The sequence below is a fragment of the Mobula birostris genome, chromosome 2, assembly GCF_030028105.1.
Source record: "Mobula birostris isolate sMobBir1 chromosome 2, sMobBir1.hap1, whole genome shotgun sequence".
NCBI classification, from domain to species: domain Eukaryota; kingdom Metazoa; phylum Chordata; class Chondrichthyes; order Myliobatiformes; family Myliobatidae; genus Mobula; species Mobula birostris.
In genome coordinates this window covers 83,985,836-84,005,069 of record NC_092371.1, presented here as the reverse complement: position 1 = coordinate 84,005,069, position 19,234 = coordinate 83,985,836, and the positions used below count along the sequence as shown (strand labels likewise).

Genomic DNA, 19,234 nt, shown 5'->3' with positions numbered 1-19,234 from the left:
CATCGTCCCCTCAAACCATGATGCCAACACCCTCCCTTACCTGGCGGCTGACAGGTGGGGGTGGTCCGGTGCTGAGGGTGGGGACGGAGGTGTAGGGGCCGCTGGGGGCGAGCGAGACGGAGGCCAGCGATGGTCCCCCACTCCCTGGGCACTGGTCCCGCTTGTGGCAAACGAAGGTTGGCAGCGAGTTGAACTGTTTCTTGCATCTTCCACAGAGAAAGACGTCTTCCTCATCTGCGGGGTCAGAGATGGGTCATGGAGGGTTCAGAGAGGGGTCAAGGGTGTCCAAAATGGAGTCGCAGGGTTCAGGCAGGTCACGGTGTGTCACACAGATCACAGAGGATCGGACAGTTCACGAGGGTCAAGGGGTCTGAGAGGTCACAAAGTCAGAAACATTTTGTGGTGTCAGAGCAGGGTCAGGGGTCGTGGGGATTCAGAGGTGGGATCATGGCATCAGAGGTGGGTTCACAGGGGTTCAGATATGTGGTGGGGGGGTCGGAAACAGGGTTGAGGAGGTCAGAGACAGTCTCCGAGGATCAGGGTCAGACAGATCACCGGGGGAGGGGGGGGTCAGGAATGTACACATGATGGGATTGGTGGGCAGGGGTGGAGAAGGCTGGGTTAAGTGGTGTGAGGGTGTTGGGAAGTAGGGTTGGGGTGGGAAGGGGGCATAACTGAATCCCCAGACCCCCCCCTCCCCGCCATGTCACTCACCCAGAGCAGACTAGATACCGGTGGTCACCCCCTGGGTTAAGTGGTGCGAGGGTGTCGGGAAGTAGGGTTGGGGTGGGAAGGGGGCATAACTGAATCCCCAGACCCCCCCCCCCCGCCATGTCACTCACCCAGAGCAGACTGGATACCGGTGGTCACCCCCTGGGTCCCGGGCTCTGACGCCGCTCCCTGACTGTCTAGAAGTGACTGCACAGCCAACACCGTCTGGTTGTCGATTCCTAGTGGAGGCGGAGAAGTGGACACAACAGTCACCTGGGTGTGGGGGCATCTGTCGGCAGTACCATCCACTCCCCCCCCACCCCAGACAGCCACAATCCTCAACGTCCAAGGGATGAACTGTGGGCCCAGGGAGGGAACCCGGTGGGCGATACACCCCGTACGTCCCCAGTGGGAACTCGATCACACGCCGTCGTACCATTGAGTCTAACCTGGCCCTTTGGCTTCCCTAGTCCCTCCCTCAAACCCTTTCCCTCTCACACACCCCATTTTTTGTGTGTTACTCTGGACTTGCAGCATCTGCAGAATCTCTCGTGTTCAGAAAGACCGCTACGACAGCAGATTCATGGCAGCCAATGCACACACAGAGGCAAACTCCTTACAGACGACAGCGGGAATTGAACTGGTCACTGGTTCTGTTAAGCGTTTTGCTAACCGCTGAGCTACCATGCCGCACCACCCCCCCCCCCCCACCCGCCATGTGAGCTTGATTTCAACGTTTAAGAGCAGTTTGGATACATACATGGATGGGAGGGGTATGGAGGTCTATAGCCCAGGTGTGGGTCGATGGGACTAGGGAGAAGTTTGGATAGGTACATGGATGGGAGGGTATGGAGGACTATGGTCCGGGTGTGGGTTGATGGGACTAGGGAGAGGTTTGGATAGGTACATGGATGGGAGGGTATGGAGGTCTATGGTCCGGGTGTGGGTCAATGGGACCAGGGAGAAGTTTGGATAGGTACATGGATGGGAGGGGTATGGAGGGGTATGGTCCAGGTGTGGGTCAATGGGACTAGGGAGAAGTTTGGATAGGTACATGGATGGGAGGGGTATGGAGGACTATGGTCCGGGTGTGGGTTGATGGGACCAGGGAGAAGTTTGGATAGGTACATGGATGGGAAGGATATGGAGGCTTATGGTCTGGGTGTGGGTCGATGGGACTAGGGAGAAGTTTGGATAGATACATGGATGGGAGGGGTATGGAAGACTATGGTCCAGGTGTGGGTCGATGGGACTAGGGAGAAGTTTGGATAGATACATGGATGGTAGGGGTATGGAGGACTATGGTCCGGGTGTGGGTCGATGAGAGTAGAGAGTTTAAATGGTTTGGCATAGGCTAGATGGGCCAAAGGACCAGATTTTGTGCTGTATTTCTCCATGACTCTAAGAGTCCACCCAATAAGATGATAAACGTCCCAGTATCTCGAATGACAGCTGTTTGGTGTCAAATACAGAAAATGATTATCACCTCCGATATGTCATGAAATCTGTTGTTTCACGGCAGCAGTGCAGTGCAAAACAAAACTAATAAATAAATCAATCGTACAATAGTGAGGTGGTGTTTACAGACCTTTCAGAAGTCTGACGGTAAGGAAATATGAGGGTGGCGTATTTTGGTAGAGGTCATTTAGGCAATTCTGAAAAGGCACAGAGAGAGAGGGGCTCGTGGACAAGGATGGGCATATCACTGAAAATCACAGTGCCCGGTCAGAAACACAATTCTTGACTTTATTATTACAGACACAGGACAACTCTGCTGGATCTTTGAACAAAACTTGTACGGTCTCAAATGGGGGCAGTTAGCACAGCGACCCGGGTTCAGACACCTGTAAGAAGCCTGTGATCGCCTGGGGGTTTCAATGGGTGCAACAGGCACATTTAATGTCAGAGAAATGTATTCAATATACAACCTGAAATCCTTTTGCTTCACAAACATGCAGGCTGTCCACAGCATGTCTTCAGACTGTGTTGGTCATTGTCAGAAACGACACATTTCACTGTACGTTTTGATAAATAACTCAATCTGAAATATGAGACTATTGAGCCAACACCTTAGCCGCCGTAGGACCATGGCCTGTCAGTTGCAACTACTCATTCCAAGTCGTGGCAGCAAACTGAAAGCCAAGTTGCAATTCAGTAAATATCATCACAGCAGTGAGGGCAATAGTAACACACAGGGACTCAGCATGTCAGGCAGCATCGATGGAAATGGATAGGCAGTCGACGTTTCAGGCCCAGACCCTTCATCAGGATTGAGAAGGAAGGGGGAAGATGCCAGAATAAAAAGGTGGGGGAAAGTCAATATCATTTTCAAAATTCAAAAACGGGCTCCAATGGTTATCACTGGGGACTGTGGATCCAGCGATCCGAGTTCAGATCCCGGTGACACCTCCACATGACTGTCGGCGGCGAGTCTGACAGCTCACTCTCGTTCACTTGTGCACGGGGAGAACAGTTTGGTATGGTGACAGAGGCTGGGATGCTCGTCTTGTGCACAGATTAATAAAGTGTGACTGTGGAATATGCACATGTTGGCAGAGGCTGGCTAGCTTGTCACGACACTCCAACATTCAAAAGAACTGTGGGCTGGAGGTTCAATCGGCCTCCAAAAACAGCCCCTGTTGTGTGGGTGAGATGGGTGTGATGGTGATTGGAATGTGGGGCAAAGAAAACGGGATGAGTGCAGATGGGTGTTAAGACCATGAGACCATAAGATAGGCCGTTCCGCCCATCCAGTCTACTCTGCCATTTCACCATGGCTGATCCATTTCCCTCTCAGCCCCAATCTCCTGCCTTCTCCCGTATCCCTTCATGCCCTGACTTATCAAGAATCTATGAACCTTTGCCTTAAATATACATAAAGACTTGGCCTCCACAGCTGCCTGTTGCAAAGAATTCCACAGATTTGCCACTCTCTGGTTAAAGAAATTCCTCCTAATTTCTGTTCTAAAAGGGCATCCCTCTTCTAATCTGACGCTGTGTACTCAGGTCTTCCACTCTCCCACCATAGGAAACATCCTCTCCACGTCCACTCTACCAAGGCCTTTCACCATTTGATAGGTTCAATGAGGTTATTCCTCATTCTTCTGAATTCTAGTGAATACAGGCCCAGAGCTATCAGGTTCTCTTCATATGATAAGCAGTTTAATCCTGGAATGATTTTTATGAACCTCCTTTGAACCCTCTCTAGTTTCAGCACATCCTCTCTAAGATAACAGGCCCAAACCTGCTCATAATACTCCAAGTGAGGCCTCCTCAGGGCTTTAAAAAATTTCAGCATTACATCCTTGCTTTTATATTCTAGTCCTCTTGAAGTGAATGCTAACATTGCATTTTCCTTCCTCACCACAGACTCAACCTGCAAGCTAACCTTTAGAGAACCCTGCACAAGGACTCCCAAATCTCTTTGCACCTCCCTTTGTATTTTCTCTCCATTTAGAAAATAGTCAACCCTTTCATTTCTTCTACCAAAATGCATGACCGTACACTTCCCAACACTGTATTCCACCTGCCATTTCTTTGCCCATTCTCCTAATCTGACTGAAGTCCTTCGGTAGTCTCTTTACTTCCTCAAAACTATCTGCCCCTGCTATGATCTTCATATTGTCTGCAAACATTGCAACAAAGCCATTAATTTTGTCGTCGAAATCACTGACATTTAACGATTTAACGTAAAAAGAATCGGTCCCAACACAGACCCCTGTGGAACACCACTAGTCACTGGCAGCCGGTCAGAAAAGGCTCCCTTTATTCCCACTCTTTGTCTCCTGCCAATCAGCCACTGCTTTATCCATAGTAGAGTCTTTCCTGTAATACCATGGGCTCATAGCCTGTTAAGCAGCCTCAGGTGTGGCACCTTGTCAAAGGCCTTCTGGAAATCCAAGTACTGATAGGCACAAAAGGGTCTGTTTCCATACTGTAGGACAGAACTGTACCAATGGGCGATACTCGACTGCGCCAATGGGCGATACTCGACTGCAGAAGGTTGGACTGGATTGTACAGAAAAGCTTTATTTTGTTTTAGTTAATTTAGAGCAGGAGTTCACAACCTGGGGTCCATGAACCCCTTGGCTAATGGTAGGGGTCCATGGCATAAAAAACGATTGGGAACCCCCGATTTACAGACACATAGCAAAACAGACCCTTTTGTTCCAGTGAGCCACACTACCCAACAACCCATCTATATAATGCTAGCACAGTTTACATTAACCATGAACCTACCTGGTACGGCTTCAGACTGTTGGTGGAAACAGGAGCACCTGGAGTAACCAACGTACATATAGGAGGCAGCGTGCAAACTTGTTTACAGAGGATGCTGACAGTTAACTCTCACTCCCCCGAGCTGTAATTGCGTCTCCCTAACCATTAACCGTATCACAAATATCTGTAAACTCTCACCCCCCCCGAGCTGTAATCATGTCACTCGAACCGTTAACCGTATCACAAATATCTGTAAACTTTCACCCCCCCGAGCTGTAATCGTGTCACTCTAACCATTAACCGTATCACAAATATCTGTAAACTCTCACCCCCCCGAGCTGTAATCGTGTCACTCAAACCGTTAACCGTACATCAAATATCTGTAAACTTTCACCCCCCCCGAGCTGTAATCATGTCACTCTAACCATTAACCGTATCACAAATATCTGTAAACTCTCACTCCCCGAGCTGTAATCATGTCACTCTAACCATATCACAAATACCTGTAAACTCTCACCCCCCCGAGCTATAATTGCATCTCCCTAACCGTTAACCATGTAACAAATATCTGTAAACTCTCACCCCCCCGAGCTATAATTGCATCTCCCTAACCGTTAACCATGTAACAAATATCTGTAAACTCTCACCCCCCCCGAGCTATAATTGCATCTCCCTAACCGTTAACCATGTAACAAATATCTGTAAACTCTCACCCCCCCCCCGGCTGTAATTATGTCAATCGAACCGTTAACCGTATCACAAAATCTGTAAGCTCTCAACCCCCGAGCTGTAATCGTGTCACTCGAAACGTTAACCGTATCACAAATATCTGTAAACTCTCACACCCCCCGAGCTGTAATCATGTCACTCTAACCATTAACCGTATCACAAATATCTGTAAACTCTCACCCCCCCGAGCTGTAATCGCGTCTCCCTAACCGTTAACCGTATCACAAATATCTGTAAACTCTCACCCCCCCCGAGCTGTAATCGTGTCACTCGAAACGTTAACCGTATCACAAATATCTGTAAACTCTCACCCCCCCCGAGCTGTAATCGTGTCACTCGAAACGTTAACCGTATCACAAATATCTGTAAACTCTCACACCCCCCGAGCTGTAATCATGTCACTCTAACCATTAACCGTATCACAAATATCTGTAAACTCTCACCCCCCCGAGCTGTAATCGCGTCTCCCTAACCGTTAACCGTATCACAAATATCTGTAAACTCTCACCCCCCCCGAGCTGTAATCGTGTCACTCGAAACGTTAACCGTATCACAAATATCTGTAAACTCTCACCCCCCCCGAGCTGTAATCGTGTCACTCGAAACGTTAACCGTATCACAAATATCTGTAAACTCTCACCCCCCCCGAGCTGTAATCGTGTCACTCGAAACGTTAACCGTATAACAAATATCTGTAAACTCTCACCCTCCCGAGCTGTAATCGCGTCTCCCTAACCATTAACCGTATCACAAATATCTGTAAACTCTCACCCCCCCGAGCTGTAATCGCGTCTCCCTAACCGTTAACCGTATCACAAATATCTGTAAACTCTCACCCCCCCCCGAGCTGTAATCATGTCACTCGAACCGCCAACCGCACCGTATCACAAATATCTCCAACTTTTTTCATCCTGAAGTACTTCAAAGGCATCATATAAACTCGCTCCGTCACTGACAATGTAAATCTCGGCCTGAGGGGAAGGGGGTTTCTAAGGGAACTCGAAGGGTCAGGCAGCTTCTGTGGAGGGAAACGGAGAGTCGACGATTCGGACCGAGACCTTTCACCTGTCCACTTGCCCCCCCGCAGATGCTGCTCGACCCATTGAGTTCTGCCAGCAGATTGTTTCTTGCTCCACATTCAAGTCAAGTTTATTGGCATTTAACTATGTAAATGTATGTAACAAGAAATATAACGCATAGAAATGAGACGTTTTCCAAACCAGGGCGTAAAGCACAGTAGCACACATAACCCATGATAACTTGTGAAGTTATGGATAAAATCTACAGATAAATCACACATAAATAACAAACTAAAGTGCATTAATATTAAATATTGTAAGATATGGAACAGGTTGTAAGATATGGACAGGAGCTACAGGGAGGTAGTCATCCCTAGGCTACAGGAGTCAGAACACTGGGTCACTGTCAAGAGAGGGAAGGGACATGCCCGGATAGTGGAGAGCACACCTGTGGCTGTCCCCCTCAGCAACAAATATCTTGTTCTGGATGCTGTTGAGGGGGATGACCTGACAGGGGATGCCCACGGTGACCAGGTCTCTGGCACTGAGCCTGGCGCTGTTGTGCAGGAGAGAAGGAGGGAGAAGAGAAATGCGGTAGTCGTGGGGGATTCCATAGTCAGGGGAACGGACAGGAGATTCTGTGAGCCTGACAGAGATACCCGCATGGTGTGTTGCCTCCCAGGTGCCAGGGTACGGGATGACTCGGATCGGGTCCTGAATATTCTAAAGGGGGAGGGTGAGCAGCCGGTTGTCTTGGTACATGTTGGTACCAATGACATAGATAGGACAAAGGAGGAGGTCCTGAAGAGAGATTTCCAGGAGTTAGGAAGGAAGCTGAGAAGCAGGACCTCCAGGGTAGTAATCTTGGGATTGCTACCTGTGCCATGTGCTAGCTAGGGCAAGGATAGTAGGATCAGGCAGATGAATGCGTGGCTGAGAGACTGGTGCAGGGGGCAGGGCTTCAGATTCTTGGATAATTGGGATCTCTTCTGGGGGAAGTATGACCTGTTCAAAAAGGACAGGTTACACCTGAACCCGAAGGGGACCAATATCCTGGTGGGAAAGTTTAATAGAGCTGTTAGGGAGGGGTTTGACTAATTTGGCAGGGGGATGGGAACCGGAATGATAGAGCGGAGGAAGGGGAAAACAGAAATAAATCTAAGATAGTGAGCAGTAAAGATGTCAGGAAAGACAGGCAGGTGATGGGGCAAATGTGTAGCCATTGGGATGAGTTGCAGTGCAATAAAATTGCAGTGAAATCAAAGCAAAAAGTATCAAATACTGGTCTTAAGGTATTCTACTTAAATGCACGCAGCGTAAGAAATAAGGTGGATGATCTTGTTGTACAGCTACAGATTGGCAGGTATGATATTGTGGCCATCACTGAGACCTGGCTAAAGGATGCATGTCTCTGGGAGCTGAACATCCAAGGATACACGGTGTATTGGAAGGATAGGAAGGTAGGCAGAGGGGGAGGCGTGGCTTTATTGGTAAGAAATGATATTAAATCATTAGAAAGAGGTGATATAGGACCGGAAGGTGCAGAATCTTTATGGGTTGAGCTAAGGAATAGCTGGGGTAAAAGGACCCTGATGGCAGTTATTTAGCTGCAGGAATGTGGACTACAAATTACAACTGGAAATAGAAAAGGCTTGTCAGAAGGGCAGTGTTATGATAATTGTGGGGGATTTTAACATGCGAGGAGATTGGAAAAATCAGGTCGGCACTGGATCTCAAGAGAGGGAATTTGTAGAATGTCTGCGAGATGGCTTTTTAGAACAGCTTGTTGTTGAGCCCACTAGGGGATCGGCCGTACTGGATTGGGTATTGTGTAATGAACCGGAGGTGACTGGAGAGATTGAGGTGAAGGAACCCTTAGGAGGCAGTGATCATAACATGATTGAGTTCACTGTGAAATTAGAAAAAGAGAAGCCAAAATCTGATGTGTCGGTGTTTCAGTGGAGTAAAGGAAATTACGGTGGCATGAGAGAGGACCTGGCCAAAGTTGACTGGAAAGAGACACTGGCGGGAAAGACGGCAGAGCAGCAGTGGCTGGAGTTTATGCGAGAAATGAGGAATGTGCAAGACAGTTATATTCCAAAAAAGAAGAAATTTTCGAGTGGAAAAAGGATGCAACCGTGGTTGACAAGAGAAGTCAAAGCCAAAGTTAAAGCTAAGGAGAGGGCGTACAAGGAAGCAAAAATTAGTGGGAAGACAGAGGATTGGGAAGTCTTTAAAACCTTACAAAAGGAAACCAAGAAGGTCATTAAGAGAGAAAAGATTAACTATGAAAGGAAGCTAGCAAATAATATCAAAGAGGATATTAAAAGCTTTTTCAAGTATATAAAGTGTAAAAGACAGGTGAGAGTAGATATAGGACCAATAGAAAATGATGCTGGAGAAATTGTAATGGGAGATGAGGAGATGGCAGAGGAACTGAACAAGTATTTTGCATCAGTCTTCACTGAGGAAGACAGCAGGATACCGGACACTCAAGGGTGGCAGGGAAGAGAAGTGTGCGCAGTCACAATTACGACAGAGAAAGTACTCAGGAAGCTGAATAGGCTAAAGGTCGATAAATCTCCTGGACCAGATGGAATGCACCCTCGTGTTCTGAAGGAAGTAGCTGTGGAGATTGCGGAGGCATTAGCGATGATCTTTCAAAAGTCGATAGATTCTGGCATGGTTCCGGAAGACTGGAAGATTGCAAATGTCACTCCGCTATTTAAGAAGGGGGCAAGGAAGCAAAAAGGAAATTATAGACCTGTTAGCTTGACGTCGGTGGTTGGGAAGTTGTTGGAGTCGATTGTCAAGGATGAGGTTACAGAGTACCTGGAGGCATATGACAAGATAGGCAGAACTCAGCATGGATTCCTTGAAGGAAAATCCTGCCTGACAAACCTATTACAATTTTTTGAGGAAATTACCAGTAGGCTAGACAAGGGAGATGCAGTGAATGTTGTATATATGGATTTTCAGAAGGTCTTTGACAAGGTGCCACACATGAGGCTGCTTAACAAGATAAGAGCCCATGGAATTACGGGAAAGTTACATACGTGGATAGAGTGTTGGCTGATTGGCAGGAAACAGAGAGTGGGAATAAAGGGATCCTATTCTGGTTGGCTGCCGGTTACCAGTGGTGTTCCACAGGGATCAGTGTTGGGGCCGCTTCTTTTTACATTGTACATCAACGATTTGGATTATGGAATAGATGGCTTTGTGGCTAAGTTTGCTGACGATACGAAGATAGGTGGAGGGGCCAGTAGTGCTGAGGAAACGGAGAGTCTGCAGAGAGACTTGGATGGATTGGAAGAATGAGCAGAGAAGTGGCAAATGAAGTACAACGTTGGAAAGTGTATGGTTATGCACTTTGGCAGAAAAAATAAATGGGCAGACTATTATTTAAATGGGGAAAGAATTCAAAGTTCTGAGATGCAACGGGACTTGGGAGTCCTCGTACAGGATTCCCTTAAAGTTAACCTCCAGGTTGAGTCGGTGGTGAAGAAGGCGAATGCAATGTTGGCATTCATTTCTGGAGGAATAGAGTATAGGAGCAGGGATGTGATGTTGAGGCTCTATAAGGCGCTGGTGAGACCTTACTTGGAGTACTGTGGGCAGTTTTGGTCTCCTTATTTAAGAAAGGATGTGCTGACGTTGGAGAGGGTACAGAGAAGATTCACTAGAATGATTCCGGGAATGAGAGGGTTAACATATGAGGAACGTTTGTCCGCTCTTGGACTGTATTCCTTGGAGTTTAGAAGAATGAGGGGAGACCTCATAGAAACATTTCGAATGTTAAAAGGCATGGACAGAGTGGATGTGGCAAAGTTGTTTCCCATGATGGGGGAGTCCAGTACGAGAGGGCATGACTTCAGGATTGAAGGGCGCCCTCTCAGAACAGAATTGCGAAAAAAATTTTTTAGTCAGAGGGTGGTGAATCTATGGAATTTGTTGCCATGGGCAGCAGTGGAGGCCAAGTCATTGGGTGTATTTAAGGCAGAGATTGATCGGTATCTGAGTAGCCAGGGCATCAATGGTTATGGTGAGAAGGCGGGGCAGTGGGACTAAATAGGATAAAATGGATCAGCTCATGATAAAATGGCGGAGCAGACTCGATGGGCCGAATGGCCTACTTCTGCTCCTTTGTCTTATGGTCTTATGGTCTTAGGTTAACTAGTGACAGTTTGAATACGATTTCAGCCTTCGGATCCGTTGTACCTCTGGGAATGGATGCGGGGGGATCATGGTGGAAATTTTGAATTCAGTTTTGAAGGCACAGCCTCTGGAGTAGTGATGGAAGTTTGGACTGGCTGGAAATCAGACGTGGAGATCTTGCAGGCTGCATGGCTGGAGGAGGGACGGTTGACTTTTCCCAATGGGATCAGGAAACAAGGACGGGAATTTGAAAGCCAAAGGAGCAACAGGTCTGGGGCCATGGGCAGGGGTTGAAAGGGGGAAAGAGCAGAGACAGTGATCTGCATGAACTCAAGTTTAAATTAAGTCCGTAGTTGGGTGCTGGATCAGGCACGTCCTACGGAACAACAGGTAGGGTGACGGTTTTAGCAAAATTACAGAGGCGAGAAACAGGCCTTTGGCCCAACGGGACGAACCATGCTCACCAAGATTTCCATATCTAAGCCAGCTGCATTTGCCAATGTTTGGCCCAAATCCCGCTAACCCAGGCATTCCCAACCATGGACAAATACCATTAAGCAAGTGGTCTGTAGACCGCAGGTTGGGAACCTCTGTTGTAAACTTTTCCAAACTATGTCCCTGCACAAGCCTCTTTTAAATATTGTTAATGCTTTCGGAACAGCCGCCTCCCCTCTGCCCTCAGCTTTCTGAATGGACAATCAACTACCTCAGTATTGTGTCTCCTTTTTTACTCTCTTTCTCAGCTACTTAATTCAAGGTCATTCAATCTTAATTCACTGTAATTGACAGATTTTATTATTATGTATTGCACTGTACTGCTGCCACAAAACAACAAATTTCCCCATATTTCCCAGTGATATTAAACACAATTCTGATTCTTTAGTTGAAGATAAAGTTTGTTGTTAGTCAACCATATACGGATATACCGCCCAAACAAAACAATGTCTATAGGAGGTGTTCCCAAGCTGGGGTCCATATTGGTTCCTGGCATAAAAAAGGTTGGGAAACTCTGTTCTAGACCAAGGTGCACAACACAGTACAGATAATTCACAAACAACACATGAACTAATATTTCGACAAATAAATTAATAAAATATATTCTAGAAGATTGACATTTAGCAGAAGGTGCATTTACGACACAATATGTGTGACCTCACCAATGTACAATTGTGTACAACTGCCACACAATATCCCAACTCATTAGTCAGGGGGTCCGAGTTCAAGAGCAGCTCTATAAAACTCCGGTTGGACACACATGTGTGCAGTTCTAGTCACCTCATTATAGGAAGGGTGCAGAGGCTTTAGAGAGGGTGCAGAGGAGATTTACCAGGATGGTGTCTGGATTAGACAGCACGTCTCATGAGCATAGGCTGAGCAAGTGAGGGCTTTTCTCTTTGGAATGAAAGAGGGTAAGAGGTTGATAGAGGTGTACAAGATGAGAAGAGGCATAGATAGAATGGTCTAGACTGTCTTCCAGGGCTGAAATGGCTGATACAAGGGACATCATTTTAAGGTTTCGGGGGGGGGGGGGGGGTGTCAGAAGTTCTTTGCACAGGGTGTGGTGGGTGAGGACGCACAGCCAGGGGTGGTAGTAGAGACGGATACAACAGGGACAAAGTCCAAAGTAAAATTTATTATCAGAGGACATACATGTCACCACCCACATCCCAGAGATTCTTTTTCTGCTGCATGCTCAGCTGACGGTAACTGTAACCTGTAAACATCAGGAACTGCAAACAGACTGTGCAAATGCAAATATAAATAAATAGCAATAAATAAGTAGCATGAAATCACAATATAAAAGAGTCCTTTAATGAGTGTAGTTATCCCCTTTTGTTCAAGGGCTTAACGGTGAGGGGCAGAAACTGTTCCTGAACCTGGTGGTGCAAGTCCTGAGACTCTTGTACCTTCTACCTGTTGGCGGCAGTGAGAAAAGAGCATGGCCTGAGTGGTGAGGGTCTTTGATGATGGATGCTGCTTTTCTACAGCAACGTTTCATGTAGATGTGCTCAGTGGTTGGAAAAGTTTTACCCGGGATGTACTGGGCCAAAACCACTACCTTTTGTAGGATTTCCACTCAAAGGCTTTGGTGTTCCCATACCGGGCCGTAATGCAGCCAGTCAGCACACTTTCCACCACACATCCATACAAGTTTGAGAAACTGTCAGACAGGTACACAGATGAAAAATGGAGGGTATGTAGACTTCGATTGATCTTGGAGCAAGTTAAAAAGTCGGCACAACATCGTGCCCCGAAGAGCCTGTTACCATCAAGCTCTGAGACCTGGACCTCTGTATATCCATCTGCCACTGATCTACTCTCTCTACACCTCTGCCAAGCACAGCTCAAGTGCCATCTATACATTCGCCAACAACACAACTAATGTTGGCAGAATTTCTGATGGTAACAAGGAGGTACAGGAGCGAGACAGATCAGCCTGTTGAGTGGTGCTGCAGCAACAATCTTGCATTCAACATCAGTAAGACCAAGGAATTGATAGTGGACTTGAGGAAGGGGAAGTCTAAAGAACACACAACAGGCCTCATCCAGCGGTCAGCAGGGAAAGGATGAGCAATTTCAAGTTCTTGGACGTCAACATCTCTGAAGGTCCACCCAGGGGCCAGCATATTGATGCAATTATGAAGCAGGCATGAGAGCAGCTATATTTCATTACGAGTTTGAGAGTTGGTATGTCAAAGACACTCACACATTTCTACAGAAGTACCATGGAGAGCATTCTAACTGGCCGCATCACCATCGGTATGGAGGGGCCACTGCACAGGATGGATAAAAGCTGCAGGAAATTGTAAACTCAGCCAGCTCCATCATGGGCACTAGTCTCCCCAGCATCCAGGACACCTTCAAAAGTTTTTAAAAGATGTTTGCACTACTTATTACACGTAACAAATTTAACATACATCCATATACACACACTTGCTGTAATTCACAGGTTTTTGCTTTATTACTGCGTATTGTACCACTGCCCCAAATTCAACGAAGTTCATGACATACGCTGTTGATATTAAAGCTGGTTCTCATTCTCAGAAGGCGATACCTCAGAAAGGCAGCATCCATCATAAAGGACCCCCAGTACCCAGGACATGCCTCCTTCTCATCGCTACCATCAGGGAAGAGGTAGAGGAGCCTGAAGGCACACACTCACATTTTAGGAACAGCTTCTTCCCCTCTGCCATCTGATTTCTGAATGGACCATGAACCCAATCTCGGTACTTTTTCCCTCTCTTTTTGCACTACTACTTTAATTGAATTTTTATATATACTTGTTACAAGTTATCATTCATTAATATGTATTGCATTGTACTACAAAGCAAATTTCATGACATATGCCAGTGATATTAAACCTGGACAACACACACCAAATGCTGGAGGAACTCAGCAGGCCAGGCAGCATCAATGGAAAAAAGTACAGTCGACGTTTCATGCTGAGACAAAAAAAGGATGAGGAGTAGATTTACAAGGTGGGGAGGGGAGAGAGAAACACAGGGTGATAGCTGAGACTGGGGGGGGAGGGGTGAAGTAAAGAGCTGGGAAGTCGATTGGTGAAAAAAGGGATATTGGGAGAATCTGATTGGAGAAGACAGAAAGCCATGGAAGAAAGAAAAGGGGGGAGGAACACCAGCAGGAGGAGATGGGCAGGCCATCTCCAACAGGATCCAGCCACCAAGCACATCTTTCTTTCCCTCCCTTCCCCTCCTGCAGGGATCGCTCCCTACGCGACTCCCTTGTCCATTTGTCCCTCCCCACTGATCTCCCTCCTGGCACTTAATCCTTGCAAGCAGAACAAGTGCTACACCTGCCCCTACAACTCCTCCCTTACTACCATTCACGGCCTCAAACAGTCCTTCCAGATGAGGCAACACTTCACCTGTGAGTCTGTTGGGGTCATGTACTGTGTTTGGTGCTCCCAGTGTGGCCTCCTGTATATCAGTGAGACCCGATGTAGATTAGGAGACCATTTCGCTGAGTACCTACCCCTCCGCCAGAAGGAGCGGGATCTCCCAGTGGTCACCCACTTTAATTCCACTTCCCATTCCCATTCCGATATGTCAATGAGGCCACACTCAGGTTGGAGGAATAACACCATTTGGGTAGCTTTCAACCTGGTGGTATGAACATCGATTTCTCAAACTTCTGGTACCCCTGCCCCATTCCCTTTTGTCTCTCACCTTATCTCCTTGTCTGCCCATCGCCTCCCTCTGGTGCTCCTCCCCCCATTCCCTCCTTCCATGGCCTTCTGTCCTCTCCTATCAGACTCTCCCTTCTCCAGCCCTGTATTTCTTTCACCAATCAAATGCCCAGCTCTTTACTTCATCCCTACCCCTCCTGGTTTCACCTATCACCTTTCTCCCCTCCCCTAGCTGTTAAATCTACTCCTCATCTTTTCTCTCCAGTCCTGCCAAAGGGTTTCAGCCTGAAACGTAACTGTAGATGCTGCCTGGTCTGCTGAATTCCTCCAGCGACGTACCCGTGTGTGTTAGTTAGTTACTTGGATTTCCAGCATCTGCAGATTTTCTCTTGTTTGATATTAAACCTGATTCTAATTCTGAGCTGTGATGTTCTGTTTTCCTGTCCACAGCTTGCTGACAGATGAAGGCCAGCTGGCAGAGCACCTTCGGGGAATCGTGCACTGTACCAACTCCTCTATCTGTCTGTGCCACGAGAGGAACGGGGTCGAAGTGAGATCTCGGGGTCTAACAATGACACCAGGGCTAGTTCTGTGACGGGACTCAGGACCAACAGTTCCAATATTGAACGAGGTTCGCCCCTCAGGTACCGGGTGTTAGGGAGAGGAGGGCGGTCAGCTAGAAACTGCTGACTGGAACATCCCTGCTGACGTTGTCTTTCAGACAATGTAGTCAGGAGGCAGAGTACAGGCCGGCCAAGATATAACCGTGGGGGCAACACCGGCTGTGTTCAGTAAACTCCATTAACAGCTTGTCTGAGATTTATAATTCAGACGACGGAACTTGTCAGAAGTGCCCCACTTACACGCCAAGAGCGATCAACCAGGTTTGAGGGACACTTACAGAAACCATTTCCTTCCGTCAGTGTCAGCTCCCTGCAGACCCCCACACAAGAATGTTTCTCTGACCCCGTCCCGACCAAACTACTGCAGTTACATTTCCAATCTCATTAAATTAACCTCTACGATCAATCCCCAAAATTGCAGAGAGCAAATTAAGGCTACCGCACCGTTGTAACAGCTCGTAGTCCTCACCTGTATAGACCTGTACTCTCAGACAGGCCTGTGCACCTTATCTGTATTTATTTTTTTGCATTAATGCAGCGAAGTCCCAGCGTACAAGAGAGCTGGGACTTCTCGGCCTTTTAAACCCTCTCCGGCTTTTCCAACAACCCCCCGAGCCTCCTGCCATCTTCCGCCTCTCGTATTGCTCAGAAGCCGCTGTTCCGGAGCTTCTCCCCCCGGGAAAGCCAAAGACACCGCCCCCTTCCCAGACAGGAGTAGGATCAACGAGAAACCCAACACTTACATCTGCACCGGGGGAGAACGAAATGGAAAGATTGCAGAACAATAGTTTACAGACATTTGCTCATCGCCAGACTTTAGCAATGAAAGGACAACGCTGTTGCATGCACAGGACGAGGCCCCAAATGCAACAACGCGCAAGTCGGGAGCGGGGATTAAACTGTGGGAAAGTAGGTGAAACGTTGCATTTTACTACCTGCCAACGCCTCGAAAATTGCTTGCGCCATCTTGGAGCTTCTCTGCTGTATTTGAGGTTGGGACGATGGGAAATGGAGAGAGAGAGAGAGAGAAGGCGAAAGAAACCCCGGGCGGAGGCAGTAGAGCCCACGATCCCCACTAGAGGGAGCTGCAGGCCGCCTATAGACAGCGCCGCGCCTGACCCGTTCCGCCAGCAGGTGGAGCAGTTTGTTCTCTCCGGCCCAACACAATTCAATCCATCCGGTTCATTGCCCTGATTTAGATGGGGTGAGAATTGTTATTTGGCCGCAGCGGTACAGTGCAAAATTGCGAAAGTAAATAACAATGCAAAATAACAGCTTCCTGCACGCATGCTGAGCTCGTTCACTTCATTAACTTTGCCTCCTACTTTCACCCTGCCCTCAAGTTTACCTGGTCCATTTCCGACACCTCCCTCCCCTTTCTAGATCTTTCTGTTTCTATCTCTGGAGACAGCTTATCTACTGATGTCTACTATAAGCCTACGGAGTCTCACAGCGATCTGGACTATTCCTCTTCTCACCCTGTCTCTTGCAAAGATTCCATCCCCTTCTCGCAATTCCTCCGTCTCTGCCGCATCTGCTCTCAGGATGAGTCTTTACATTCCAGGATGAGGGAGATGTCCTCCTTTTTTAAAGAAAGGGGCTTCCCTTCCTCCACCATCAACTCTGCTCTCAAACGCATCTCCCCCATTTCACGCACATCTGCTCTCACTCCATCCTCCCGCCACCCCACTAGGAATAGGGTTCCCCTGGTCCTCACCTACCACCCCACCAGCCTCCGGGTCCAACATATTATTCTCCGTAACTTCCGCCACCTCCAACGGGATCCAACCACTAAGCACATCTTTCCCTTCCCGGCTCTCTGCTTTCCACAGGGATCGCTCCCTACGTGATTCCTTTGTCCATTCGTCCCCCCCATCCCTCCCCACTGATCTCCTTCCTGGCATTTATCCTTGTAAGTGGAACAAGTGCTACACATGCCCTTACACTTCCTTCCTTACCACCATTCAGGGCCCCAGACGGTCCTTCCAAGTGAGGCGACACTTCACCTGTGAGTCGGCTGGGGTGATATGTTGCGTCCGGTGCTCCCGATGTGGCCTTCTATATATTGGCAAGACCCGACGCAGACTGGGAGATCGTTTCGCTATACACCTATGCTCTGTCCGCCAGAGAAAGCAGGATCTCCCAGTGGCCACACATTTTAATTCCACGTCCCATTCCCATTCTGATATGTCTATCCACGGCCTCATCTACTGTAAAGATGAAGCCACACTCAAGTTGGAGGAACAGCACCTTATATTCCGTCTGGGTAGCCTCCAACCTGATGGCATGAACATTGACTTCTCAAACTTCCGCTAATGCCTCACCTCCCCCTTGTACCCCATCTGTTATTTATTTATATACACACATTCTTTTTCTCTCTCTCCTTTTTCTCCCTCTGTCCCTCTCACTATACTCCTTGCCCATCCTCTGGGTTCCCCCCCCTTGTCTTTCTCCCGGGACCTCCTGTCCCATGATCCTCTCATAACCCTTTTGCCAATCACCTGTCCAGCTCTTGGCTCCATCCCTCCCCCTCCTGTCTTCTCCTATCATTTTGGATCTCCCCCTCCCCCTCCCACTTTCAAATCTCTTACTCACTCTTCCTTCAGTTAGTCCTGACCAAGGGTCTCGGCCTGAAACGTGGACTGCACCTCTTCCTAGAGATGCTGCCTGGCCTGCTGCGTTCACCAGCAACTTTTATGTGTGTTGCTTGAATTTCCAGCATCTGCAGAATTCCTCGTGTTTGCGAAAGAATAACTTGGTGCTTTTCAGATTCAGAATCAGGTTTATTATCACTGATGAAGGGCCTCGGCCTGAAATGTTGACTGTTTATTCCGCTCCATAGATGCTGCCTAAGCTGCAGCGTCCTTGTGTGTTGCTCTGGATATTCAGTATCTGCAGAATGTAAGAAGCTGCAGAGGGTCATGACTCAGCCCAATACATCATGGGCACATCCCTCCCCACCACTGGTCGTATCTTGAGCAGGAGGTGCCTCAAGAAAGCAGCATCCATCATCAAAGATCCCCACCAGCTGGCCTACCATCTTCTCACTGCTCCCGTCAGGCGGGAAGTACAGAAGCCTGAAGCTGCACACCACAAGGTTCACAAACAGCTGCTTCCTTCAACCTTTCAGTTCCTGAATCAACAAGCACAGCCCAGTGGAGCAACACTGTGTCCACTTTGATCGCTTTCCCCAAAAATGGACTTCAACTTTTTTGTTCTAATTCAAAGTTCAAAGTAAAATGTATTATCAGATTACATACATGTCACCACATGCAACCCTGCGTTCTTTCTTGTAAAAATTCCGTATGAATGCCTTACAAGCCTGATTGAGTTTTTTGAGGATGTCACTAAACACATTGATGAAGGAAGAGCAGTAGATGTAGTGTATATGGGTTTCAGCAAGGCATTTGACAAGGTACCCCATGCAAGGCTTATTGAGAAAGTAAGAAGGCATGGGATCCAAGGGGACATTGCTTTGTGGATCCAGAACTGGCTTGCCCACAGAAGCCAAAGAGTGGTTGTAGACAGGTCATATTCTGCATGGAGGTCTGTGACCAGTGTTATGCCTCAGGGATCTGTTCTGGGACCTCTACTCTTTGTGATTTTTATAAATGACCTGGATGAAGAAGTGG

The 19,234-nt window shown here is 47.8% G+C and overlaps 1 protein-coding gene across 2 annotated transcripts in view; it reads right to left on the bottom strand.

Moving 5' to 3' along the window:
• Positions 1 to 16,663, bottom strand: part of LOC140188160 (zinc finger protein 341-like) — a 54,506-nt gene extending 37,843 nt beyond the window's left edge. Inside the window, exons 1-3 of one of the 2 annotated variants that reach the window (XM_072244156.1) lie at positions 16,538 to 16,663; positions 843 to 950; positions 41 to 234 (exon numbers count right to left, since the gene is read on the bottom strand). In XM_072244156.1, the coding sequence (XP_072100257.1) occupies positions 41 to 234; positions 843 to 950; positions 16,538 to 16,568 (333 nt within the window). In that variant the 5' untranslated portion in view covers positions 16,569 to 16,663. Of the gene's footprint in view, positions 1 to 40; positions 235 to 842; positions 951 to 16,071; positions 16,171 to 16,537 lie in introns of those variants that run through there. The other variant, XM_072244165.1, reaches the window with a different exon arrangement.
• Positions 16,664 to 19,234: the final 2,571 nt, after the last annotated feature.